Below are 27,672 nucleotides of genomic sequence, written 5' to 3'. Positions count from 1 at the left end.
GTTTCATCATGGGGTTGATAGAAACATGATTGGTTACATAGTTGAGGCTTGGGAAACAGAAGCATTGGCTTGAAGTTGAGAATGAGCATCAATTCCCTTGCTTAATTCTTGTGACTAAGAAGTTTTCATTTCTTGAATCCACCCACAAGATCATTGTCCAGTATTATTTAGATAACAAACCAGACATCTTTAAAGGATAGTTTGGTGGTATTAAGACATTAGGCTCAATTTCCCTTTATGGCAAGTTGCACCTCCCTTGGTCAGCAAAATTCTTTGGGGCAAGAATAGAACAGTGGTTATCAAGAGAATGGTATTTCTAAACTTAATCCATTATAAGCCAGCTAAATTCTGAACTAAATTCAGAGACAGGGAACTATGACTTAAGCTGTTATAGGGCAAAAATCAATTAATTGTAAATAGGATCAATGAAAAAATGATACAAAATCAATTTAATCTTTTCAATAGAAAAGGTGCCTTTTTTCTTTGTAGCTCCTTTGAATCCTCATGCTACAAAAAAAGAAACACCAAGGATTGTAAGAACAGGATTGGTTATGGATGTTTATGAAAAATAATAGTAAATCTATCAAATATGTTCTTTTTTAAAAAAACTTTTTTTAAGATCTGCCATGTTTCCCTCCCACATAAAGTCTCATTCTTAATTCTGGGTCTTTCCCCCCTATCAGGAGTTAGGTAGCTAGTTTCACCATTAGTCCTTGGGAGTTCTAGAAGGTCATTATACTGATCAGAATTCTTAAGTTTTTCAAAGTTGTTTGCCTTTTCAGTATTATTGTCATTTTGTTCTCCTGGACTTATTCACTTTCCTCTACATCAGGTCATAACCAGTCTCTCCAGGTTTCTCTGAGACCATCTTCTTCATTATTTATTATAGTACAATATGTAACATTTATGTAACATGATTTGTTTAGCCATTCCTCAGTTGGTGAACACTCTTTTAGATTCCAATTCTTGGTGATCTCCAAAAGAGCTTTAAATATTTTTGTATGTAATTGGTTGCTTATTTTTCTTAATCTACCTCTAATTCCCCCTTCTCCATTATTTACTTTCTTTTTCATTTGTTTGTTAAGTGAAATTTATTTCTTTACCTATCTGTATGTCTCTATAAATTCTTCCATTTCAGCTTCAAATAAGGTTTAATTGCCAGCCACTTCCTGCCTTCCTTCCTTCTTATACCTGTAGATGTTTACTTGCATATTCTGATTATGTGAGATTATTTCCCATGATTTTTCTTTTCCTTCCCTATCTAATATGTCATTCTTTTACTCTGTTCTTTTTTTTAAGATCATCAAAATTAACAAAACTACTAGAAAATAATTCTAATCTTAGGACTTGTTGATCTTCTTTCTCTATACCTATGCTGGTTAATGGTATAGATTGATCATAATTCTCATCATACTTGCTGTCTAACTCTGACTTTAAAAGAGTCCCAGCCTGGCTAGTAGCATTACTTATAATCTCACTTATACCTCGCCCTGACCCAGAGGTGGCAGAAGGATTAGGTTCACAGTTTTGCTCAGTTTCTGTATAACCAGATCTATAGTCCAAAGTCCCCATGGGCTTACCTCCTGAGATCTTTGCTTCTCAGGTTGCTAGGTCAGGTGTAACATCTGACCTGGCATCTTCAGGCCTCCCATGACTCAACCTTCAGGGTTTGGGAACTAGACATTCTCTACCTAGAACTGAAAAGAAAAAAAAAAATAAGACCAAAACTCCAAGGTCATTTCTCAGAGCTATCTTGTCTAGTATGAGGGAAAGGAAGCCATTTTCTTCTACCTAACTGCATGATAACCCCACTGTGATTGAATAAGACTCTCACTTCTGGATACCACTTGCAAGAGAACTAACTGCTTTAGTCAGGTAGATTTAAAGATGGTTCTAGCCATGCAGCAAACAGAAAAGAGACTGCCTCTAGCTACATGATAGGCTAAGGCAGAATAGCATCTCTCACGTGGAAGTCTGCCCCGTAAGTAATCTGAGCATGCAGTAAAACCCCATTATAGTCATAAAAAGGAAATTTATAGATGGGAGGCAGCATAATAGAGCAGATAGAGAGCTGCCTTCAAAAAATAGGAAAATTAGATTCAATTCTTCCTTCTGATCCCCACAGGCTGTATTGAGCCTGGGCATATTAAACTTCTCAGTACCTTAAGCAGTTCTTAAGAATTACAGAGAAGCTGCCAGACTTCATTGGTATAGGCAATTTCTCAGCATGAATTCCTCATATCAGTGAAATCAAAGGTCTGGAATGGATAGATAGATAGGTAGATAAATAGATAATGTATATATTATTTTTATACATACACACACGACATTTATGTGTAATGTCATTAAAAATCTTGATAAGAAATTTTAGTATTAGATAATTGTGTGCAATTTACTTTTTATGTTCTAATCATTTTTCCATTTGCCCAGAACAAGTAATAATTATACATTTTGACAGGCCAAATAAATTTGTACACAACACCAAATTGAGAGGGATTGCTTCTGTGATGGATTACAGAATCAGAACCTCAACAGATTTTGGTGGACTGGAACTATGAGCCAAATCTAACAAAATGAAATTTAATGAAGACAAATCTGAATTCTTACAGTCAGGTTAAAAAGGAAAAACAAAATCCAGTTTATATGTATAAGAGTAACAGCTAGATAAATCTGTGAGTTTTCATGGAATCAAAACTCAACATGGATTAACAGTGAGATATAGCAGCCAAAGAAGCAGCCAGGCTTTGTTAATTATTTTAGGAATATCATTGACAAGTTGAAAAATATCTAAAGAAAGATACTCAGGGTAGTTCAGGGCTTTGCTCTCATGCCAAACAATGAATGCTTAAAGAACATAGAGAGGTGTAGTCTAAAGAGAAGACTTGGGAGTAGATGTATTACAAAAACTTCAAAGGATTTGAAGAACTTTGATGTGGAAGAGTATTTGAACTGGCTGGTCTTGGCCCCAGAAAAATTAGGAGAATTGGGTATGGAAATTATAGAGAAGTTATCCAAAAGTAGAATCAGCTGCTTTAGAAGGTAATAAGTTGTTCCTCACTGGAAGTATTCAAACATAAAGAGATTCTTAGTAAAGTACCTGTAAAATTTGGTGAAGTCTCTGAAAGCTTTTAATTGATTTTGTATATCCTGTGCAATGTTTAAAATTCATTTTGTATATTCCTTATGATGCTTAAACTAAAAGTCAAAATTTTATTCTATAAACCTTTCATTCAAACAATATAATTTAAAATTTTGTGCTATTTTTTTTTGGGATACTGAGCAATGTTGATTTCCTTCCAGATGTTTTTGCCATTTCTATATAGTATGCTTGTATTTTAGCTATAATAATATCACCATTTCTTTTGCTTCTATTGCTTAGGGTTTAACTTTTACTGCAGCAAATCATGTCATATTTGCTGAGTTATATTGGGATCCAGGACACATAAAGCAAGCAGAAGACCGTGCTCACCGAATTGGACAGAGTAGTTCTATAAATGTCCACTATCTTATTGCAAATGGAACACTGGACTCTCTGATGTGGGGGATGTTGAACCGCAAGGTAAATCAACTAAGTTAAAATTTATTTTGTTACCTAAGTTATTACATACAACTTAGGTATAAATATAATTTTTTTCTTCATGAATAGGAAACTTTTAAAAATTATAACTAGGTGTGGAGTTAAAAAAATGTTCTCTGGAAGTATAACACACTCTGAATTCTTGACTTATTAGCATACAGCTGCCTGTAGTGAGGTTGCTATATCCCATCCTCCATTGAGATTCTTTCAGTACCACAGCAGAGGCTTTTAAGCTCCTCTCTGAGTTCCTCCCTTTCTTTTGACAGAGTTCTTGTTTCTTTGTTCTCTACCTCTCATTTGAGATAAAGATCAGCATGTACACCAGTAACTTCATGCCTTTTTCTTGAATTGCAGGGAGGGAATCATCCCAGTTGAATTAGCCTGATGCTCCTTCTCCTAATCCAGTCTAATCCAGCACACATTTGCTAATCCCTTCATATCTAAAAATTAGGAGTCAGCATGGCCTGGACCTATGGATCTGTATTGGAATCAGTATTACCAAGGTTTACATCATATCTCCTACATTTGCTGGATGATGAAGCCACTGAATATTTCTGAACTTGATTATAGATTATAATTTATAGATGGAAAGGGATTTGCATTTGTGGAGAGTTTTTTGATCACCAAAGTCAGAGGTCCTTGACATTGACATATATAGGGTATCAGTCAACAAACATTTCTTAAACATTTAATATGTACCAGGCAGTAGGCACTGGCCCTGGAGTGTGAAAGATTGGGTTCAAATATGCCCCAGATCCTCACTAGCTAGACCTTCACTAATAACAATACCTACTTTTTTTTCAGAGTTGTTGTGAGGATAAGATGAGATAATATTTGTAAAGTGCTTAGCACAGTACATGGCATAAAATAGGTACTATGTAAATACTTACTCCTTTCTTTTCCTGGCAAAGAACAGCAAAAAACATGATCCCTGTTCTCAGAAAGCTCACAGACAATGCAGAAATAATATATGGACAACTCTGTACAAATAATATATATGCAGCATACATAGAAATTGTAAGTAGATAAGCATATATGTGATAATTTAAGAAAGAAAATAACTATAGAGGATTTAGAATCTTTTTTTTTTGTAAAGGGATAATGTGATCAAGTCTATATTTTAGGAATAACAATTTGGGAATTATGGAGGATAGATTGAAAGGAGAGAAACATAAATATATAAATCAGTTAGGAAGTTCTTGAAGTAATCCAAGCAAGACAATATGAAAGTTTGAAGAAAGATAGCAGCTTTGAAAAAAGGGAATAGGGGTGGCAGATGTTAGGTATGTAAGACTAATGATTGGTTTGGGGTGTTGAAGAAAAGAAAAGAACTCTGATTAACTAGAAATTTTAGCCTCAATAAAAATAGAAAAATTTGGAAGAGGAACAGGTTTTAGGAGAAATGTAATCAGTTTCTTATTTGACATATCCAAGGGATGTGCCACATAAGCCAAAGGAAGAGGAAGTATCCAGAATGAGAAAGCTTGGTCAACGGTGTGAAAAGCTGCATAAAAAGCTAGAGGAAAAAGTATTAGATTTAATAATAGAGTTCTTTAGTAACCGCACAGAAATTAGTTATGGCACTTTTTCAAATATATAGATCTCCACTGGAATCCTCTTCAGATGATCTCAGCTTAGAGATAACAAGTCCTCTTAGGCTGGAAAAACTTTAAGTAGAGATCTATACATATTTATTGTCCAGAGTTCAGTCTAATTAAGTGGAAGAAACTCTTCTATAGAGTGCAAGCAAATCATGTGATGGAGATTTTTTGACCCAATATAAGAAAGCCTAAATATGTTCAGAGCAGCATTCTGGGGAAGTGTCCAGACTGTGGAAATTATAGATTGTTGAAGATAAGAGTGCAAACACTCAAAAACACCCCAAATAGATTATTTAGACCTCAAACAGAATAGTATGAGAATTTTTTAATTCTTTTTTTAAAAAATTATTTTATTTAAAAAAACACAGAATAATAAAAAAGAAAAACTAGAAAAGAAATAAGAGAATAAAAGACAATATTGTCATGTGCCCAGCAGAACATCAGGGAGGATTCAAAATATATAACAGCAAATTACCAGTAAAAGAAACTATATATATATATTAAAAGTCATTACATTCATGAGGGTCCATCTTTTCTTTACCTTGTTGTAAATTATTCTTTTGTTCTCTTGCTGCATATCTTTTTTACTTTATTCTTTTCTTTCCCCTTTCACCCCCCCTACCATCCCCATGCAATCTATAGTTAAGAAAAGATATATTTATATATACATATGTAGATATAGACATATACCTACATATACACATATCTTTCTTATCCCTGTTGACTTTTGCTTTAATTCTGCTCCTTAACTTGTCTTGCTATTACTTAACCTTACCCCACCCATGGATTTCTTCCTTATCTGCTTCCCTCCCCACCCATCCTTTTCCTTTTATTTCTTTATAGATTTTGGAGGGTGTTATACCCTTCATGTAATGTTGCCTATTTAACCCGTTCCCAATGTGAGTAGGTTCTCAGAACTATGAACTCTACTTCCCCCCTCTAATGCCTTTATGTCTATTCTTCTTCTGCACCTCATTTGTCCAACATAAGTACTATTTTTACCTTAACTTTGCCCCAATCTTTCTTTTGAGCTACCCTATTGTTGATGTAAATTTTAAACATGGTATAAATTTCCCATTAAAAAAAAAAAACCCACAAACAATTTATCCATGTTGAGTTCCTCAGAAATTCCTGAAAATTTGCAAGTTCATTGAATGTCCTTTTTTTTCATTTAATATAGTAAATTTCTGTGGTTGAGTTCTTTCTTCTTTTTTGGTTCATATTTTTTAATAAGAGGTATTAGTGTATGTTCCTTTAATCCTGGAGTGGGGGATGTGCCTTTAGCTTCCCTTCAGCTTTCTCCTCTGATCAGGAATCCCAGACCAAGAGCTCCACTCTCCAGCAAGTGCCCGCAGCCAGCACAATCCCTGTCCACCTTCCTCTGTACTCAATGGGTGTGCTGGTTCCTTCTCACCTGACCCTCAGCAGCACAGCTGGGCCTGGCATTCCTAATCAGCTGAGGTTTACTCATCCTTCCAACACTCAGATCCCTGACTCCACGAGTTGTCCAAGAGGAGAAAGTTCCTGTGGTTTGTGCTGAGGCTTCAGCCAGACCTAGATAGTCCCAGGGCTCCCCTGGGACTTGAAGTTTCCATAGAACTACCCCAGAGGAATTTGCACTTCACACAGAGATTGGCTAGGGACTTTCTGCAGATCTTAGGTTTTACCAATAAGACCCCTGTCTGCCCCAAGTCTTCTTGATTTTTCGCCACTGTGTGTTCACCTTAAGTCACAAATTTATTCTATATGTGGGGGAAATCTGGAAAACTTGACATTTACCAACCTTCTCTAAAATCTTCCCAGAATCCTCCTCCAAATGTTCCTAAAGAAATTTATTTTTAAAAAAAATGTTCTCTGAGACCTTTTATTTATCAACTATAGATAACATGAGTAGGTATTTTGATTATTTTGAAAAATTTTGCAGATTGTGTTATTAACATTAAAACACAAAGAAATCTTTCATAGTTTACAGTGTCTGATTAAGTGTAAAATTTCATCAACTTTCAGAGCTAAAATTAGATGTTAAACTGAAAAAACTCATCTGTTTTTCAATCCTACAGGCCATTGTTACTGGTAGTACATTAAATGGTAGGAAAGAGAAACTAGAAGCGGAAGAAGGTGACAAAGAAAAATGGGATTTCCTGAAATTTGCTGAAGTTTGGACTCCTAATGAAAGTTTTGAAGAAATCAAAAATGAAGTTCTGTTCACCCATGTAAGATTACCTGATATTTTTAAAAACTTTTCCCTCTAGGGGCAGCTAGGTGGCACAGTGGATAGAGCACCAGCCCTGAAATCAGAAGGACCTGAGTTCAAATTTGGTCTCAGACACCTTAAGACTTCCAAGCTGTGTGACCCTGGTCAAGTCATTTAACCCCAATTGTCTCACCAAAAAAAACCCCAAAAAACAAAAAAACTCTTCCCTCCCATCTGTATTGAAATCATAGCTACTTGCAATAATTTTCAAAATGAGGCAGCACTTTCCACTATCTATATTAATAAAGAAATTTAATCAACTTCGAGATTCAATTTGAGATTTTCTTAGCAAAGATACTGGAGTAGTTTTTCATTTCCTTCTCCAGCTTATATAAGGAAACAAAGGCAAACAGGACTAAGTGACTTGCCCAGGGTCACACAGTTAGTAAGTGTTTGAGGCGAGAGTTGAACTAAGAAAGATAAGTATTCCTGGCTCCAAGCCCAATTCTCTTTCCATTGTGCCACCTAATTGTTGAAGAGGCTTCAAATAGTTGATAAAAAGAAACAAATAATGCCAAAAATGTATGTTGGTATGGAAGGAACTCATCAACTTGCCAAGAAAGACAGCTCTCAAATACCACTGTTATTTACTTAAATCATTTTCCCCAAACTGTGTTCCATGAAACCCTATGTTCTATTGGCAGCAGCTCAAGGTTCTGTGATAAAATTTAAAACTACCAGCTACTTTCTTGCTGAAATATTAAAAAACAAAATTGTACCTAAAAATAATTTCTACATGTATTAATTTTTCATTATAGAAATGGTTTTAATTTCCTTCAGTTGTCTTCAAAATTTCAAATTTTTATTTTAGGAATTTTTTGATCTACAGTCTTCCTCTCCCCACTCTACCTCAGTCAGCACTTTGACCCTAAATTATCACTCTCAATTTTAGTAATGTATTTCAAACTGAGGTCACTAAAATTGTGTAGAATCCGACTCTATTTCCAGATTTTATTTAGTAGAAAGCATATTCATTAGACGTAATAATTTGATAGTCAAGGAAATGGTATAGGACGCTGAGTCCCACTTGGTCATTCTACCAAGTAAGTTGTAAGGAAATAATCACAGAAAATCAAGATGTAGTAGGCTAAGGCAGCAGTGCAGCTGTTTGGCCAAGAATGGAAATTGTAAGCAAGGGATCATCAGTTTTTATGTTCAGAAAATCGTTATTTGAATAATCATCAAAGATGGTGAATTCTTTTTTTTTTTTTTAATAATAACTTTTTATTGAACCCATGCCAGGGTAATTTTTTACAGCATTATCCCTTGTACTCACTTCTGTTCCGATTTTTCTCCTCTCTCCCTCCACCCCCTCTCCTAGATGGGAAGCAGTCCTATATATGTTAAATATGTTACAGTATATCCTAGATACAATATATGTGTGCAGAACCGAACAGTTCTCTTGTTGCACAGGGAGAATTGGTTTCAGAAGGTAGAAATAACCCAGGAAAAAAAACAAAAATGCAAATAGTTTACATTTATTTCCTAGGGTTCTTTCTTTGGGTGTAGCTGCTTCTGTCCATCATTGATCAATTGAAACTGAGTTAGGTCTCTTTGTCAAAGAAATCCACTTCAGATGGCGAATTCTAATATAAAATATCAAAAGTTAATTATAAACAATAAGACTGTGCCCAAACTGAATTGCTAGTTCAGTTTAAGTAATTAAAAGAATCAATGCATTTTGTTTGGTGTTACAGAATTTTACATCCTAAATTAATCACCTGATTCTAGCTGCTTACTCCTCTACACAGCTTCCCAAAGATATTTCGAAATTGAATTGTTAACTTTAGCCATGTGTTTTAGAGTTTTCAGCTGTGGATGGTTTTTGGGGTTTTTTTTGTTTTGTTTTGTTGTTGTTTTTTTGATTCACACTATGCCTTTTTAAATTGATATATCTTTTTCTTTGTTCTGAAATTTTCTTGTATCATTATCAAGTTTTTTGACTTGTTTTCTTCTAGATGTATAATTCTTCAGTTGTCTCTACACATTCTGTCTGCAAGATCAGTTTGTTTTGCTTGAACTGAAATCATGTTTTCTTTTTAAAATTATTGCTTTTTGCTTTTCTTTTTTCAAGATTGTCCTTCACTTCTCTGTAAATAAATTCCAATAAGTTGTCCTCTCCTTTGTTTCTTATTTGAAACATGTAAGATAGATCCAAGCTTTTCTATTCTACACAATTATTTCTGCTGTATAGGCCATTCATTACACTTTCATCATTCTTATTTTTCTCTCTATCCCTCTTCTTTTTTTTTTTTTTTGCTTTCTGGGGGGAGGTTAAGTGATTTGCCCAGGATCACACAGTTAGGAAGTATTAAGTGCCTGAATCCAGATTTGAACTCAGGTCCTACTGATTTAAGGGCTGGTGCTCTATCCACTGTACCAACTAGCTGCCCTTTCTTATTTCTCTTTTAATCCATTCTGAAACGGCTTGTTGTAATTCTTTGGTCTCCTCAAATTTCACAGGGATTATATTTTGTCCAGTATTGAGCAATTTTTCTTTTGCTGTAGTATTTGTTCATTAACTTCTTTACTAGATCTGTTCCCAATTGCCTCAGCAAAAAACAAAATAAAAAAACTCTTCCCTCCTATCTGTATTGAAATCATAGCTACTTGCAATAATTTTCAAAATGAGGCAGCACTTTCCACTATCTATATTAATAAAGAAATATTACTTTCTGCTGTTACCATTTTCCCTGTTGATTTATATGCTTAGGCTCAAGTCTTTGAGTTTTCTTCCTTCTGAAATTGTAATATTCTGGTTAGTTTTCTGGAGGTCTTGAGACCAGCCTTCTTTTCAGCAGAGTAATCACCACGAGAATAGCCAGGGATAAAGTCCAAAAGTCTTTATTGTCTCCTTTATAGTCTGTCTCCTAGCCTGGGCCTCAGCTAGCTTTCTGGAGGCCCTTCAGATGGACCTTGGTCTCAGTGAGAGAAGCAGGAGGATAGACCAGCCAGCTCCAGCCTCCAGTCCTCTGTCTTCTTCCTGTCTGTCTCTAGATGAGTTTGTCCCAGTTATATGCTCTATTACAATTACATATACTTAGTATAACCAATCATTATATCACTAGAGAACCATTATTTGTTATAAGATTAAATCAGTTATACTGAACTAAAGAGCACACATGCTAAACTAGATAGCCATTGTCTTATCATTTTCACTGAGTTAATACCTTGTAGGACTAAATCAGTCATATTGAGCCTTAAGTATATTTCTTCAAAGTTCCTGCCCTTTACATCTCCCACTTTCATTTGTTTTAGAACATAGGTGGTCCCACCTTTCCTGACTTCTCAGGGAGGTGAGAACCCCAAAAAGGAGGTGATCACACCCTCCCTGATTTCTCAGAAAAGGGAGTAAAAACACCAAAAAATGAGGTGATTACACCCTGCCTGACTTCTCAGAAAGGGATATGAAAACACCAAAGGGAAATGGGGAGTCGAACCAGATTAGTGGGTTTCTGAAGGGTCTCACTTGAACAGGTATACATAAATCCATCAACATGGGAGATATTACACAAGCACATAGTAATATAGCAGGCTAGTAGTGATGTAACAAACAACATGAGAAATTATACATATCCATAAGTCCTAGAAATAGTCCAAAATTAATCTATTGTCTATTGCTTCATGTGTCAGGGAATCCAATGATTCCTCTAGATTTTGAAGCCCTGTATCAGTCTTATCATATCTCAAGGAATCCAATGATTCCTGCTGGTTTTGAAGTTCTGTAACAGTCCTATTATCAGCCATGCTCTTTCAGTGTCAGATGTTTCTTAGGTCTTCCCCTGTTTTGAGTTTTTTTCTCTTTTTCTGTCTCTCTCCAATGGACAAGGCGAATACGGCTTATTGGCACCCATCTGATTCCTTCTCCATCTGTAGAGACACAACCAGTATCCTTTCCCCACCCCAAGCAATTAACCTCTCTGGTCCCTTCCATTCACCACTTTCTGGATCTCTCCACATCACCTGGCAATTATCTAAAGATAGTGGAGCTGCTCACACTGGACACTACCATTGCAGTGGGTTATAAAACCTGTCTGCCAGAGCCAGTGCATCTTTATTGAAAATTTAAAAATTAATGGTATAGAAAGCTAAATTTAGAAGTTCTGTAGGGTTACCTGTGGCTCCCCTATTCTTTTGTTTTTGAAGGAGTGTCTTAATGTCTCTGTTTCTCCTCCTCTCTTTATGATTGCTTGTCCTTGAGGATTAAAGGGTATGCCAGTGGTGTGTAAAATCTTATACTGTGCACAAAAGTGTGCAAAATGTTAAAAAGTATAGAGGTCCATTTTCTATTTTTATTGCTTGTCGCACGGCCATGATTGCAAAAGCTTATATAAGGAATTCAGTGACCACTCAGGCTGTCTCTTTTGCTGCTGGTATTGCAAAAGTAAAGCCTGCAAAGGTGTCTACTACAACATGGAAAAAAGACAGATGCCCAAAAGATTTATAATGGGTTGCATCCATTTGCCATATTTCATTGGGTCTCAAACCACGAAGGTTTTTTCCTGGAGGAAGTGTAGGAGCGTGGAAAAGAAGGCAAGCTATACAGGCTTTTACTATGCTCCTACATTCCTCTTTTGTTATCCCAAATTGTAAACATAAAGTTTGAACAGCCTAATGATATTTAGAATGAGATTCTTGGGCTGCCTGAAATAAAGGAGTATTGGCTAACATAGTTAGAAGGGTATCTGCCTTTGAATTTCCATAAAAAATAGGACTTGTAAGTTCACTGTGCGAGTGGACATGTAAGATATAACTCTTACCTGGATGCTTTCTCACTTGCTCTTAAAGTTCCTTAAAGAACTGACATATATTAGAAGGTACAAATTTTATTTGGGCGGTGGCAATTCTTTGTGCCACACCTACTGAATAGGCTGAATCAGATATTATATTAACATCTCCTGGTTAATAGAGTTAGAGTTAGAATGATTGCATACAATTCATTCTGCTGAGTGGACTGAAAAGGAGTTCTGACTACTCTATAGTTAAATCATGAGAATATACAGCACAAATGTTATGTTTGGATGCATCTGTAAAGATAGTTGGACCTTTAAGAGGAACCTTAAAAACCTTTTCTTCAAAAATTTATTGCCAATTATGTGATAGCCAGGTTATCTTTAATGGAGACCCATGTGTAAAATTTGGAGCCTGGGCCAATAACATTTGCCACTCTGGGATGGTTTCACAGCATACATTAATTTGTGCATTGGTGTAAAATGTGTATATTTTGTCAGGTCTTATCCCAGATAATTGTACTACTTTATTAATAGCCTTTAATAAAAGTCTAGCCACAAGCATTGGGTAAGGAGTAAGGCTTTGTTCTGGTTGTGCTGGGGGATTCACCCACTCTATCACACTGTCTCCTTGATGAAGGACTGCTATGAGTGCCTCTTTTGTAGCAAAAACTGATATTTCCAAGGATTTTTGAGTGACTCTTTAACCACATTGGATAAAGCCAGTTCAACTTCTCTCAAAGGCTCTTGAACTTTTTTTGTAAACTGGCACGGTGAGTTTAAAGCAGTGTCTCCCCTTAAAATATCATATAAAGGTTGCAATTGATTGGTAGTTAAGCCTAACATTGGCTGCATCTATTGGATATCTCCTATTAATTTTAGAAATAATTTAATCTGTTCTTAAAGAAAGCTTTTGTACTGTAAGTGCATTAGGATATACTTCATATCCTAAATATTGAAAAGGAGCATGCCTTTAAATTTTTTCTGTAGCTATATGCAATTTGTAGTTCCTTAGTGTTTCTATGTTCTTTTGTAAACATGCTTCTAACATTTGTTCCTCAAGTGTACACCCCAAAATATCATCCATATAATGTAACAATATTACTTTTGGAAATGCTTTTCTTACTGGAGTAAGAGCAGTAGACACATAGTAGGGTTATTTTTCATTCCCTGTGGCAAAACTGTTCATTCGTATCTTTTATAAGGTTCAGCTAAATTAACGCTGGGCACTGAAAAGGCAAATCTTTTCATATCCTCCTTATCTAGAGGGATAGAATAGAAACAATTCTTAATGTTTGGGACACAAAGAGACCATTCTCTAGGCAATTGAGTAGGAGATGGAAGTCCAGGCTGAAGAGTTCCCATTGTTTCCATCTGTTCATTTACTCTTCTTAAATCAGTCAACATCCTCCATTTTCCAGATTTCTTTTTTTTTTTTTATACCAAATACAGGAGAATTCCAAGGACTTAGAGAAGGTTCTAAGTGCCTTTGGTCAAGTTGCTCTTGAACTATATCTACTAAGGCCTGAATTTTATCATTTGTTAAGGGCCACTGTTCTAGCTACACTGGTGTATCAGTTTTCCACTGAATGGGAACAGGTGAGAGTGCCTTCAACAGGAGCCCTACCTAAAAAAGCCGAAGTACTCAATTGTATTCCTACCTGCTGTAAAATGTCTCTTCCCCACAGATTGATGGGGATTTTTTCAACCATAAAAGGAGTAAAAACTCCTATTTCACCTTCAAATGTCCATCTCATTGGGTTAACACTAACTTCAGCTGCTATTGATCCTCCTACTCCAGACATGTAGGTGTCTGCCTTAGTCTTTGGCCAGTGACTGGGCCAGTTGGCACCTCGAATGACTGTACAATCTGCATCTGTGTCTACCAACCCTTCCGATGGTATGCCATTTCCATAAATAGTGAGCATAGGATGGTCAGCTGTAATTGCTGCAGTCCAGAATATTCCTGGATTCTGCTGCTTAGAGTCAGAATCTGGACAGTTATCATCAGATTGCCTTTTAGAGGTATGTAACAGTAAACCTGATGCTACTACTTCTCCTGGTTGATAAGTCACACATTGTCTACCTGTATTAGTGACTGGGATATTATCTACATATTCCCAGTTTCCCACATCAGTGTATGGGTGGACACTGTTTTGTAAGCACTCTCAAAAGGTGAAATGGTCAAGTCTACTGTGCCTGGAGGCAAAGGATCTGTGGACCAGACAAGGACAGATTTCACCTCTCCAGGGGATATCTCAGTAGTCCCAGCTGCCTACAACTCTATTTTCCCTAATGCAATCCTTTTTTCCCATCTGATTGCTTTTTGACTGACTGATCACGTCTTAATATTGAACTTCTAAAGATTCTCTGGGTGTAACTTTGGCTGCCATCATGCCCCACCTGTTTTTTGCCTTGGGCCCTAGAGCTGGGCCCAGCTTCCTGTTTCTCTGAGTCAATCTACATTCTGATGCCCAGTGGAAGCCTATGTTGCATTTTGGACATAGGGTTTTGCATCTTCTTCTCTCACCCTGTCTTCTCACTGTATTTTTGTGCCAACATTGAGCTTTCAGATGCCCTGCTTTACCAGATTGAAAGCATCAACGAGTCTCTCTGGAAGTCCCTTGCCACGAGAGACCCCATCGTCCCATGTTCTGCATCATATCCTGGGTATAAAAGGCATTTGTGCCCACTGTGGCACAGAGTCTTATGATGTCTAAAGGAGGATCTTTGTGTAGTCCTAGTATAATTCTTCTCCAAACCTCATTGTTTTTATCATTATTGTGGTTGCTGCATTTTCACCACTAGTTTGTATGATAGTTGTCTGCAGACATCCCATGAAATCAGCAAAAGGTTCATTTGGACCTTGTTCTATTTTTGTGAAGGCTTCCCTTCTATCTAGTTGTCCTGGGAGGGTGCCCCATGCTTTTATAGCAGCAGCAGCAATTTGCTAGTATGCTCAAAGGGTAATTAATCTGTGCTAAAGCATCTGCATATTGACCTATACTTGCTAGTTGGTCAACAGGTTGTTGATTTGTATATTAACTCCAGTTTGCCTATTTTGTTGGTCTTGTATTCTACATCATTCACTATATTCTAAACATGTCCTTGCTATCGATTTCCAGTCACTAGGGGTTAAAATTTCATAAGCCAAATTCTCTAATATCACCTAACATAAGATGATATAGCCCCATAAAGAGTGCAACCCTTTTTTAGATATTTGATAATTTCCAAATCAAAAGGAGTGTATCTTCTCCTTTCTTGACTTGAAGAGTCAAACTCTTATATAACAGGGTATGCTTCTATTCTTAAATCAGATCTATCCTGTCCTTCTTTTTTTAGCTTTAACTAATTTATAATCTTGTCATAGGGTGTAGACAAAGCTCCTGCATGGATGGTGATGATGGCATCACTGCCCCTTCCCCTCCTCCTTCTCCCTCCACCCATGAAGGGTTAATGGAGGAGGGTAGGTCAGGGGATGGGGAATGCTATAATGGCTCCTGCTATGAAGCACCACATTCCTTAATTTCATCAGCATTGTACTTAATTCCTTTCTTGTCTAATTCTTTATGCTGTTTCAAGTATTTTATCAATATCCTCTTCTTCCTGCTCTTTCTTCTTTTTCCTTATTCTAAAACTTATGTAATTCCTTAAAGGCATTTGTATTAAGTTATATATATATATATATATATATATATATATATATTCAATATAATGGTCCTGATTCAATTCATAAAGAAACTATTATATATATATATATATATATATATATATATATATAATGTTTCTTTATGAATTGAATCAGGACCATTATATTGTAATATTCAATTAGTTGCTCTCCAACTAATTTCCACTTGTCTGGCTCTAATTCTTCTTCCTTAGAGAACCAAGAGGATGTGTACTCTAATGTTTGTAAAAGTCCAATGATCTTGCAAGTTACAATCAAACCTTGGTTTTTATTAAGCTTAACTATGCTTTCTACACTCATCCCTTGGGGTGGGGAAGGCTGTTTTCTAATCATTTGTTCCATTTCAGCTGAAACACTAGTTTAGCCCTTTACAAAGTTTCATGCTTGACTATTTTTGTATTCACCCTAATTCAGGGTCACGGATGTAGGTCATAGGTCCTTAGTCCACATTGGACGCCAAAATGTAAAGTTCTGGTTAACTTTCTGGGGGTCTTGGGACCAGCCTTCTTTCAACAGAATAATCACCATGAGAATAGCCAGGGATAAAGTCCAAAAGTCTTTATTGTCTCCTTCACAGTCTGTCTCCTTGCCTGGGGCTTGGTGAGCTTTATGGAGGCCCTTCACATGGGCCTTGGTCTCAGTAGGGGAAGCAGGATAGCCACCACAAGGCTGATGAAGATGGAATGTCTCTCCAAATCTGAGAGCTTGAGCTCTAGCCTCCAGTCCTCTGTCTTCTCCCTGTCAGTCGCTGGCTGAGTTTGTCCCAGTTTATATACTCTATTACAATTACATCATTACAGCATACTGAATGATAAACCAATCATTCACTCACATGCTAAACTAGATAACCATTGTCTTATCAATTCCACTGAGTTAACACTTTGTTGTAGGATTAAATCATACTGAACCTTAAGTATATTTCTCCAAAATTCCTGCCATTTACTTGAAATTTTTCATAATTTCTCTCTCCTTTCATCCATATTTTTTCTATTATTCATCTTCTGACTCCCTCCACTCCAGATAGATCTCAAAATATTTCAGCCTTCTTCCATTAATTCACAGTTCCCTGGTCTAGGTCTCTGCACCATTTAGCTTTGGGGGAGAGATAAATGGCCCCAGCTGAATGCTGAGACTTTTCCCTTAGATTAGAGGAGTATTACAAAGCTTCCCTACTTACACTATATCCTGTCCCATCAGAGCACTTCTATAGTGGTGCTACTGCAGCTGGCATTGATTTCTATAGTTTGGAGTTTGTATATCTGTGGTTTGGGCAGCAAGGGGTCAGGAATTGTGTTGTGTGGTTGAGCAGACACTTGTTTAGAAAGTGTCTCTCACTTCCAAGGTCTTTCAGAGATCTTTTGTATAATAGAACGCTGCAGCAGTGTTGGCCACTGAGGCCATCAACAAATTTCAGCAGTCTGGAGCTTAGATCTTTAAGGTATTGGAAGAAGCTTTCTCTTTATGTAGGGACTTGGGTGTTGCTTTGATTTTGTTACAAGGCCATAAGTTGGGTCAGTTAATACAACCTTCCTGCAGACAGCCCAGCAAATTAGCTCAAGACACACAATAGTTCGTGCTTTTTTGGTTTTGTTTTTTAAATCTTTTTGAGTTCCTAGTGTCCTAGGCCAGATAGTTGAATTTGCTTTATATTTGGCATTTAATTTCTGTTTTGGAGTTCTATAAGAGTTCATAGATGTAAGAAAAAGTGTCTGGTCCTCCATCTTATTGTTCAAGTGACTAGATATTGAACAATTCATCTAACAAAATAGAGGTTGGTTGAACCTGAACATTCAGCTTATCTAATATAATGAGCCAATTAATGCATTCATAAGTAAAATCCAAAACACTATTCTTGCAATCCATTGTTAAACCTTTTGAAATATTCTGGTTGATCAATTGATAAATTTATTAGGTAACCTTGCTCTTTGTACTGAATCTTGATTATGGAGGATTCATATCATTGTGGGAAAGAATGCAAAATATTTAGTATTGCTTGCTAGGTCATCTTTAAATATAATAGAAAATGAATCAATTTTGTTAATGGATTATACTATTATACTGTAGCTACCATATTTTTACTGCCAAAGAAAATTAGCTTTCTATTGTGGGAAAAATTGACCATTTCTGTGAATGCAACAGACTGTCAGAGAATTGTCTACATAACACCCAACATTGGAATTGATTAAATAATACATTTAGTTTCCTGCTTTTGAGGGGAAATCATAACTATTTTCATGAATGAAATAACTGAAAATATTCTTCCATGTGCATCTTTTAAAAATTTTTTACAAGTTTTTGGATATATTTCTGTAAAAATTTTTAATTGCAAGGAAGAAAGAGCTTGTTAAATATTAAAGAACTAAATAAACATGAACTATTAAATATTTTACTTTTTATTTTGACTAGATATTTCACAATTACTCATTTATAAGAAAATATTTTTTAATAAATTAAAATTCATTCTATTAGAAGCATAGTATTGATGTATCAAGATATCAATGGCTTTTCATCAGAGTTGTCATTCGAAAGGAATCTCATATACTTAGATCAGTTCTTTTGTTTGTGTATTTTTGTTCAGGCACAATTTCTGTCAAATGCTTGTCTTACTTTTATTGGTTTTACTTGATTTCCTTTTTCTCTCCAGCATTTTAATACCTTATGTTTATTTCACCATTGCCAAGAGAATCATCTCAAAAGAACAAGAGTTTTCTGTAGTGTAAAAAAGAGCTAAAAGATTAGGTCCCTGAACCATATTGAAAAAATACACCATTTTAAGTGTTAAGTATTAAGGATTTTACAGTTTTTATTTCCAGCATTTTAAACAAAAAGCAATATTGAATAGATGAAAAGCAAAGCAATAACTTAGTTGCCAACTGTATAAATGAAAGGAGAAAAATGCAGTTCTCTTTCTCACGTTCAGTCTGCCACATGGACACATTCTCTTACCCATATCATTGTTGCCAAAGAACCTCATGCTAAAAATTAATATTTTGCCACATTTAGATAACACTTTAAAATTTAAAATGATATTCATTTGATTGTTTTGCTTAACAGTTTAAAAAGTCATTTAAAATAGTGATTTCTTAAAAAATCACAAAACTTTATTAGCTAGAATATTATATTCATACCATTTGGCATCCTAGAAAGCTATTTCTAGGTACAAAGAATATTGCTAGAGATAATACATTTTTAGTTTAAAATTGCCTTTAATGAATAAAAATATATTGGCATATAAGGTTTAATTGATTAACTTATATTTCCCCCTTCCATACTCCTTATATATCATGTGCCAAATGGATCATTAAAAAAGTTAATATTTTTTTAATTCAGATTTCATTTGACTCCTACCATGTGCTAAGAATTGTGCTTAGTACTGAGTATTTAAAAAGATTTTTAAAAACCTAATTTCTTCTCAAGTTTATAACCAATTGCAGGTAAATATAATAATGAAGATATATGTATAAGTATCATAATGGTAGAATAGGATAAGAGCAAAATAAATATATTTTTAAATGTTACAAGTAACTTGAAGAGTATAAATTTAACTTTCAGATATGCCACACAGAAATGGTATTATGATGTAGTAGGTATCAAAGGTAAATCTTGAATGAAGAAAAGAATGAGGGGGAAGTATTCTGGAAGCACCAGGAGCATAAATGATTGTGATGGGTGAAATAATCTTATTCAGGGAGTGTGTTTAAAAAAACAAACAAGCAAAACCAACTTTTGGAAATGTCGATTGGAGCCAGATTATAAATGGCCCTAATTCCTAGGCTAATAAATTTGTATTATATTCAAGGTAATAAGGAGGCACTGATGGCTTTTAGATATAAGATGAAGGAGATGAAGAGAGGGAAAAGAGAGAGAGATTTTTTTTTCTTTAAGTGAGACTGTTTTGATTGTCATGTCAAGTGATAATTGGAAAGAGTAAAGAATAAAGAAGAGTTGTTCAATTTGGAAGCTGTGACAGCAACCCAGGCCAGAATTCATAAGGGACTGAACCAAGCATGGTTGCCTTCTAAGTGAAGATAAGGAAACAGATATACTGAGATTGAAAGAGTAGTAGGACATACAGGTGGACCCTTGGAAATGTAAGCTTGAAGCTTAGTGTGGAAATGGGGAATGGATGAATAGATTTGAGGACTATTTCTTCATAATTAAAGACATTAGAGTGAATGAGATAATCAAAGTTAAAAAAATAAAGAAAAGAAAGTGAAGAATAAAGAACCTAGGATGAAATCTGGAAGTTCACCCACAGTAAGAAACTAAGGAACCATATACCAACAAAGAAAATTAAGAAGGAGCAGACAAATAGTAAGCACTAAAACCAGGAGAAAGCAGCATCTTAGAAACTAAAGGAGGGAGTGTGGGTGAAAGTGGGCAGAGAAGAAGTTAGCATGTCAGTTGCTGCAGAAATATCAATTGGAGAGTTGAAGACTGAGAAAAACCCACTATTCCTTAAGAGATCTTGAAGAAAACAGGTTCATTAGAGTAGCACATTGGAAAACAAGATCTCAGGGTGTTAAGGGACAGTGAGCGAGTATAGGATAATGTTCCTAGAAGTATAGCAGTGAAGGGAAGAGGGGAAATGGTAGTGGCAAGGGAAGGATTTTTTTTTTTTTTTAAGATAAAAGAGAACTGATCATTTTAATATGCAGTAAGGGAGAGATAGGTGAAAAGTTAGGTGGAGGGTTTATGGAACAGAGCTGGGAAAAGGAGTGATCAATAGCACTTATTTTCAGTGAGGAGGAAGGATACAAGGAGAAAAGTTAGCTTTTGCAAAAAGAAGGATCATTGTATAGTCTAGGACTGGAAGAAAAATAAGGCATATATAGAAGTTTCAAGCTACATAGAAGTTAAGGAATCTGCCCAAAGTATTAGGGTGTTTTTGTTTTTGTTTTTACTTTCTTAACACTGCTTTTAAATTAAATCCATCTTTCAGAAAACTGTAACCAAATAATCTTTATTGAACATTTGTTTTTAAACCTTTTTTTTTCCTGAGACAATTGGGCTTAAGTGACTTGCCCAGGGTCATACAGCTAGGAAGTGTTAAGTGTCTGAGGGCAGACTTGAACTCAGGTCCTCCTGACTTCAGGGCTGATGCTCTATCCACTGCACTACTTAGCTGCATTTTTCTTTTTTTAATTAATAAGTTGTAACAAATAAGCCAACTCAAAGCCTCTATTGAACTTTTCTTTGTAATAGAGAAAGACAGCAAAGCAAAACTGACCTATAAAATACCACAGGTTATAGCTTATTTAAGATTAATACTACTACTCATACTAGTTATATAGCAATTCATGACTTCCAAGGTTCTTTTATATGCAAATTAACATTTGATGCTTACAACAGCTTTGTGAAGTAGACATTATTATTATCCCCATTTTATATCTAAGAACAGGATCAGAGATTTTAAGTGATTTACTAAGGTTACAAAACTAGGATCTGAGGGTAGGAATAAAACCCATGTATTTTTAATTCCAAATTTTGTGCTCTGTCCATTACACCAGAGGTGTCAAACTGCCTGCCCATGGGCCACATCCTGCAGCACTACCCAAACCAAATTAACCTCACATGATTCTTTCTCCCTATATCCCACCCCTCTAAAAACTATTCATCATTCTTGTCAAGACCTCCAGTTCATCTGACTTTTCAGTACTTTCCCAGACTGTTACACCTACTCTGATTTCACTTATTTTCCTCCCCAAACTCAACCCTATAATAAATCTATTCAGCATCACATTGTCCTCTTCTCTAGATTATCTAGAGAATATGGTTTCTCTAGAATAGCGCTGGTACTATTGCTGAGGGTCTCATATCAAACCCAAGCTCTATTTTTTACATCCATTTTGTCTACCCCATTTTCTTTTTTTTTTTTTCACTCTTTTTCATATATTTCATATATTTCAATATATTTCATATATTTCACATATTTCATATATTCATATATTTCATATATTTCATGATTTCGTATATTATACATTTATATAATACAATTTTAGCAGGGACCCTCACTAAAGGAAGGCGGCAACCCTTTTATTCCTGCCTAATTGATTCCCTATCTCACTCCTCATAGAAGCAGTTCCAGACTTCTTTTCTCTTCAGTCCTTCCTCATATCCCCCTCTTTCTATTCTCTTTGCTGAAAACCCAGACTCATACTCTACTGAGAAAATGACACTATTCATTGTTAAAGCCTTCTCTCCTCCTCCTTATCTTAACCATTGCTCATTATTTACTCCTTTACTACAATCTCCAAAAAAAGGTACTTCCTCAAAAGCCAACCCCTATACTCAACACCTTGTTCCATCCTTCCTTTTTCCTTAGTCTCCCCTATTTATCTTCCTATGTCTTTAATTCTTCATCTCTCCCTGTCTATTTCTTTCTCTTCTGTCTGTAAATATGCTCAAGTCTCCTGAATCCCTAAAAATTCCTTCATTGGTCCCTACCATTCCTGTTTTCACACATAATTCATGCTTAATAAATACTTACTGCCTGTTGGCCTGCTAGCTGTCATCCTATATTTCTTCTCTATTTCTCAGCCAAACTCCTTGAAAAAAGTCATTTATCAGCATCTTCACTTCCACTTCTTTCATTCTCTTCTTAAATATCTGTAATTTGACTGAGAACCATATTCATCAGCTGAATCTACTCATTCCTATGTTACCAAAGATCCCAATTGTCAAATCTTTTAAAAATCTTTTTTAATTTTTAAAAATTTTACACTTAAATACAAAATGAAAAAAAGAACAAAAAAAAAAATGCCATGTATACAGGAAACCGTAAAAAAGGATTCAATTAAAAAATAATAAATTCCATGTCAAGAAAGTCTAGATACTAAATATTACACATTATTTTCAGAGCTTTTCTTTGTTTCTTGGTTTTCTTTTGTTCTCTGATGTACACTTTTTACTTTTTTCTCCTCCCCTCCCTTAAAAAAAGCATGGATTGGTCTTTAATGTTGTCCTGAATGTCATATGTCAAACTTTCTCTTAAGTTCTGGGGGTTTTGTCACAGAAACCTGAAACTCAGTTTGTTAAATGTTCCTTTTATTTGCACTCAGAATTATACTTAACTTTGTTGGGTAAGTTATCCTTCATTGTAACCCCAGCTCTTTTGCTCCTTGGAATATAGTGTTTCAAGATCTAGAATTTTTCAACATGATAGCTGCTAGGTCTTGTATAATCCTTATTGTACTTCCATGATATTTAATTTTTTTTCTTTTTGCTTCCAATTTATATACATATTCTTAGCTATGATATTCCTATAAGTTTTCCTCCTGGTGATCTTTCAGCTGGTGATCAATTTCTACTTTGCCTCCTTGGTTTAGAACTTCAGGCCAATTTTCCTTGATAATTTCTTGTGATATTGTATATGATTTTTTTTAATTGTAATTTTCAGGTAGTTCAACTATTCTTATATTATTACTCTTCATTCTGTTCTCCAGATAAGTTGTTTTTCTGAGATGTTTCATTTTCTCTTCTTTTTTTTCATTCTTTATTTTGTCTTATGATTTTATTATATTTTAATTTTAGAATGTTACTAGCATCCCATTGCCCAATTCTAGTTTTCAAGGAATTTTTTTCTTTCATAAGTTTTTAGTTTTCATTTTCCATTTTCTTTTCATGCTTTTCTTGAATTGCTCTTATTTTATTTTCTAATTTTTTCTCTGACTCTCTTATTTGATTTTTGAAATCTTTTTTAAGTTCTTCTAAAAACTTTTTGTGCCTCGGACCATTTGATATTTCTCAGTGAAAAAAGAGTGACTTTTTTAAAGCTCCATTAACTTTTTCTGAATATGAGCCCAGATCTTCTCTAGCCTCATAGTAACTACTTATTCTTGAGTTTTTTTCTCCTTTGCTTACTTATTTTTGTTCATTTATTTACTTACTCATTTTTATTAGTAGCTATTAGTATAACCAAATTTATATAGGTATAAGGTCCAAAACTTAGGTACATCTTACTATTATTTGGGTCTATACTTTATACATATAACATATATGGGTCCCTGGCCCAAATTTGGGCTTTTGTGTCCACTCCTAAGCCCCAGGTAGCACTCCCATCCAAACTGTCCCACAAATGATCTTGCTCCTTGTGGTCCCTCAAGTAGCTGCAAACTATACCTGTCCTCCCTTCCCAGCAACCTTTAAAACTAGGAATTCTCCTCTCCTGCAAGTGCCCAGAATCAACAGGATCCCTATCCCTCAGTCCTATACTCACTAAGTAGAACTAACTAAAAAAACCTTAGAGGCCATCATAACCTATTAGGATTCTTACAAGGTGCTAAATCACTGGAATTGATAGAGACGATAATTATCTAATTTAGCGTGGTACTTAACAGTTCTCTAGTTCAGTAAAGTACTTAGTGCTTACTATAATTCTACAAGATTCACACCTTTAAGAGAGCATATATAAGGAGGAGGTCTCAGGGCCTCAAGCCCACTAGAAAGTCTTGGAGGAGAAGACAGATTCATTTCATCTTTCATCTTTGTGCTGGATGGAGACTGAAGCACAAACCTTTGGATTTGGAGGGAGCTAGAGACAGAAGCCCACCAGAAGCTCTTGGAGCCTCAGCCAGGATTCAGTCAAGGAGATTCACAAGCCAGAGAAGGCAGCTTAAGCTCTCAGAACTAAGACTACAGAAGGCCTCTAAGAAAAACTAGCCGAGCTACAAGTGAAGGATTTAAGACTATCAAGGAGACAATAAAGGATTTGGACTTTCATACCTGGCTGCATTCGAGGTGATTACTTTGAACTGAAACTGAGGCTGCCTCCAGAAGCCCCCCAAGAAACCTGCTCCCAGAGAACATTATATTTTAGAGAAGAACATCACAATATCCAGTTTTCTTAATTTACAAATGAGAAAGCTGATCTACTTGTGATTAAGCTATTAAATATCTGAAACAGGATTTGAGTTCAACTTTTCTAATTCTAAATCTCTTACTTTAAATCCCCAAGCCAGAAGTATCCGTAACTTCAAGTAATATTAAAAACTTTTCTGCTATCTTGATTTTGACAGAGAGAGGATCATGGATTTATAGAGTTGGTCATCAAGCCCAATTCCTGCATATTATATTTGAGAAAATTGAAGTAGAGTCCTTAAGTGACTACCTAGGATCATATAACTAGTTATTGTCTTTCAATAGGATTTGAACTCCACATCTAGTACTTTGTCTACACCCCCTTGCTGCCTTCTGAGAGAGAGAGACAAAGAGGAAGAGTTTGAGCACACTAGCTCAAGAAGATGACTGTATTGTGAAAACTCCCTATCATGCTTTCAAATCTCTTTTGGGATCTCATTCACAGACTTCCTAGTGGTCTATAATATAATCCTTATAACTGCATTGCTTCTGCTTCTCTTTCCATCGATCTTTTCCTAAGAGCTTCCCCTTGTAGCTGCTAGATGGCTTCCTAGGAATATAAAGTATGAATGCATAATCCTTTTTGCCAATTTTGTTCCATTTGTGTAGGGGTCACCCTGCTATAGCCAGATTCAAATCACTAATCCCATAGTACCAAATATCAGTAATGCTGATACAGCTGCATCTTCTTTGTTTTAATATGTTTGTTACTTATATCTTAAATGTTTGTGTATAAACCTAGGACAAAAGGCTTTATTGCTATTTATCTTGAATACTGTCTTCTCTGAATTGTCCTTCCTAGTACTAGCAATTTGTGATTATGTGACTTGGTAAAAAATGTGGGGAGTTTTTTCTTCTCCCTTCATTTTTGGTTTAAAGTGCTCTTGATCTAGTAGGGAAATAAGATGCAAACACTTGTATTTATTTCCCTTATGTATAAATGTCTAGAAATGACTAATGTTACTTTGTTATTTTTTCATTTGGTTGACAGCATGAGTTGTTGCCATAGGATTATTTTTCATATTAGCATCTTTCTTTAAGATAATATGCTTGGATTCAAATTGATTTATTGCCCCATTGTGTCATGCGGGCACAGTTTGTCTTGTCATCCCTAGCTATCACAATTGATATAATAGACTTCATTTCTTCTACTTACTTCATGAATGGTTTTTTTTTTTTTTTTCATGAAGAAATTCCATCTGCACTCTGGCTATCTAATGCTAAACTAATGTAAACTGGGAGTAAAAGCTAATTCTGTTTGGATTAAATGCTAAATAAGCATACCCTCTACTTATGCAGATTAATTTGTAGTATCATTATTTGCCTTATTTTAAAAATATCATAATTTCAGGACAAAGCTGGGAAGGGGGATCTTTAGAGATGTTTCAGTCTTTCTCTTCATAACAGTAAGGCTAATAATACTATCCTTCCTTCTATCAAAATACTATTTCCTTTTTTGTCTCAACCTCTGACTTCATTACTGTCAGGAACTCTTATTATGGAATATCTGTCGACTGCTACTAATCAGGAATTTACCTGTAATTTATACTTAGATCATTTCCAAAGACACCAAGAAAATAAGTGACCTGCTCATGGTCACAGGAAAATTTGTGTAAGAGAAGACAAAAAAATTGAAATATTCTTACCATACCCACTGTAGATATGTAATGGGAATTTCTCTAAAGCCAGATATTTTGTTCCAGTAAATAGCAAAATACTGGCTCTTTTTAGTCTTTTGATCTCACATGTGTGATATCACCTCTTGAAATATTTTCCTACATATTTCCTCTTGTCAGTTGTAATACGTGATTGTTAAGATTTCTTTGACAATCAGTATATTTAGCACTAAGTCCACTTAGAAGTGAACTCTAAAATTGCCAAGAGCCCATGTTCCAAAAGTCTGACCTATGATGAAGGTCAAATTACTGATGCCTTGCAGCGGCTGGCCGCCTCTTTCAGGATATTATCTCTTAAGACTGACAATCTGTTATATTATTCATCGTTGTCCATCATCATATGAATTTGGAGGCAGGCGGTACAGTAAAAAAGTCCTGGATCTGTAGGATCTCATTTCAAATTGTAGCTGTGCCATTTACTAGCTGAGTCAACATGTGCAAGTCACTTAAATTCATTGGTCTACAACTCCTTCTGAGACCCCTTCTAGTTCTTATTCTAGAATCCCATGAATTATTGACATTGCTGCCAACTGATCTTTGCCTCCTCTTCCTAGTATGTAATAGCATTTTTATCAAATTCTGTTTCTGCACATCCAAACTTTCATCTTTTTTTTTTTTTTTTTAATTAAAGCTTTTATTTACAAAACATATGCATGGGTAATTTTCCAGCATTGACCCTTGCAAAACCTTTTGTTCCAAATTTTCCCCTCCTCCCCCTGTTCCACTCCCCTAGCTGGCAGGCATTTAACATTTTACATGTTAAATATGTTAAAATACGTGTTAAATTCAATATATATATATATATATATATATATATACACACACACACACACACACACACACACACATACAAACAGACATTTATACAGTTATCTTGCTGCACAAGGAAAATCAGATCAAAAAGGAAGAAAAAGAACTAAGAATGAAAATAAAATGCAAGCAAATAACAGAGTGAGAATGCTATGTTGTGTTCTACACTTTGTTCCCATGATTCTTTTTCTGGGTGTAGATGGCTTTTCTTCATCACTGACCAAGTGAAACTGTTTTGAATCATCTCATTGTTGAAGAGAGCCTTGATCGTCGTATAGTCTTCTTGTTGCTGTGTATAACGATCTCCTGGTTCTGCTCATTTCACTTGGCATCATGTAGGTCTCTGCAAGCTGCTCTGAAATCATCCTGCTGATAATTTCTTACAGAATAGCAGTATTCCATAGCATTCATACACCATAATTTATTCAGCCATTATCTGATTAGTGGGCATTAACTCAGTTTTCAGTTTCTTGCCAC

The 27,672-nt window shown here is 35.4% G+C and overlaps 1 protein-coding gene across 3 annotated transcripts in view; it reads left to right on the top strand.

Annotated features, from left to right (window-relative positions):
* ZRANB3 (zinc finger RANBP2-type containing 3) overlaps window positions 1-27,672 on the top strand; it is a 192,053-nt gene that overhangs the window by 122,024 nt on the left and 42,357 nt on the right. For all 3 annotated transcript variants that reach the window (XM_031960015.1, XM_031960014.1, XM_003763827.3), the window contains exons 11-12: window positions 3,380-3,559; window positions 7,239-7,391. In XM_031960015.1, the coding sequence (XP_031815875.1) occupies window positions 3,380-3,559; window positions 7,239-7,391 (333 nt within the window). The remainder of the gene's footprint in view (window positions 1-3,379; window positions 3,560-7,238; window positions 7,392-27,672) is intronic.

Source organism: Sarcophilus harrisii, chromosome 3 (genome assembly GCF_902635505.1).
Source record: "Sarcophilus harrisii chromosome 3, mSarHar1.11, whole genome shotgun sequence".
NCBI classification, from domain to species: domain Eukaryota; kingdom Metazoa; phylum Chordata; class Mammalia; order Dasyuromorphia; family Dasyuridae; genus Sarcophilus; species Sarcophilus harrisii.
Note: the sequence above shows the minus strand (reverse complement) of the source record. Positions and strands in the feature narration are given on the sequence as shown.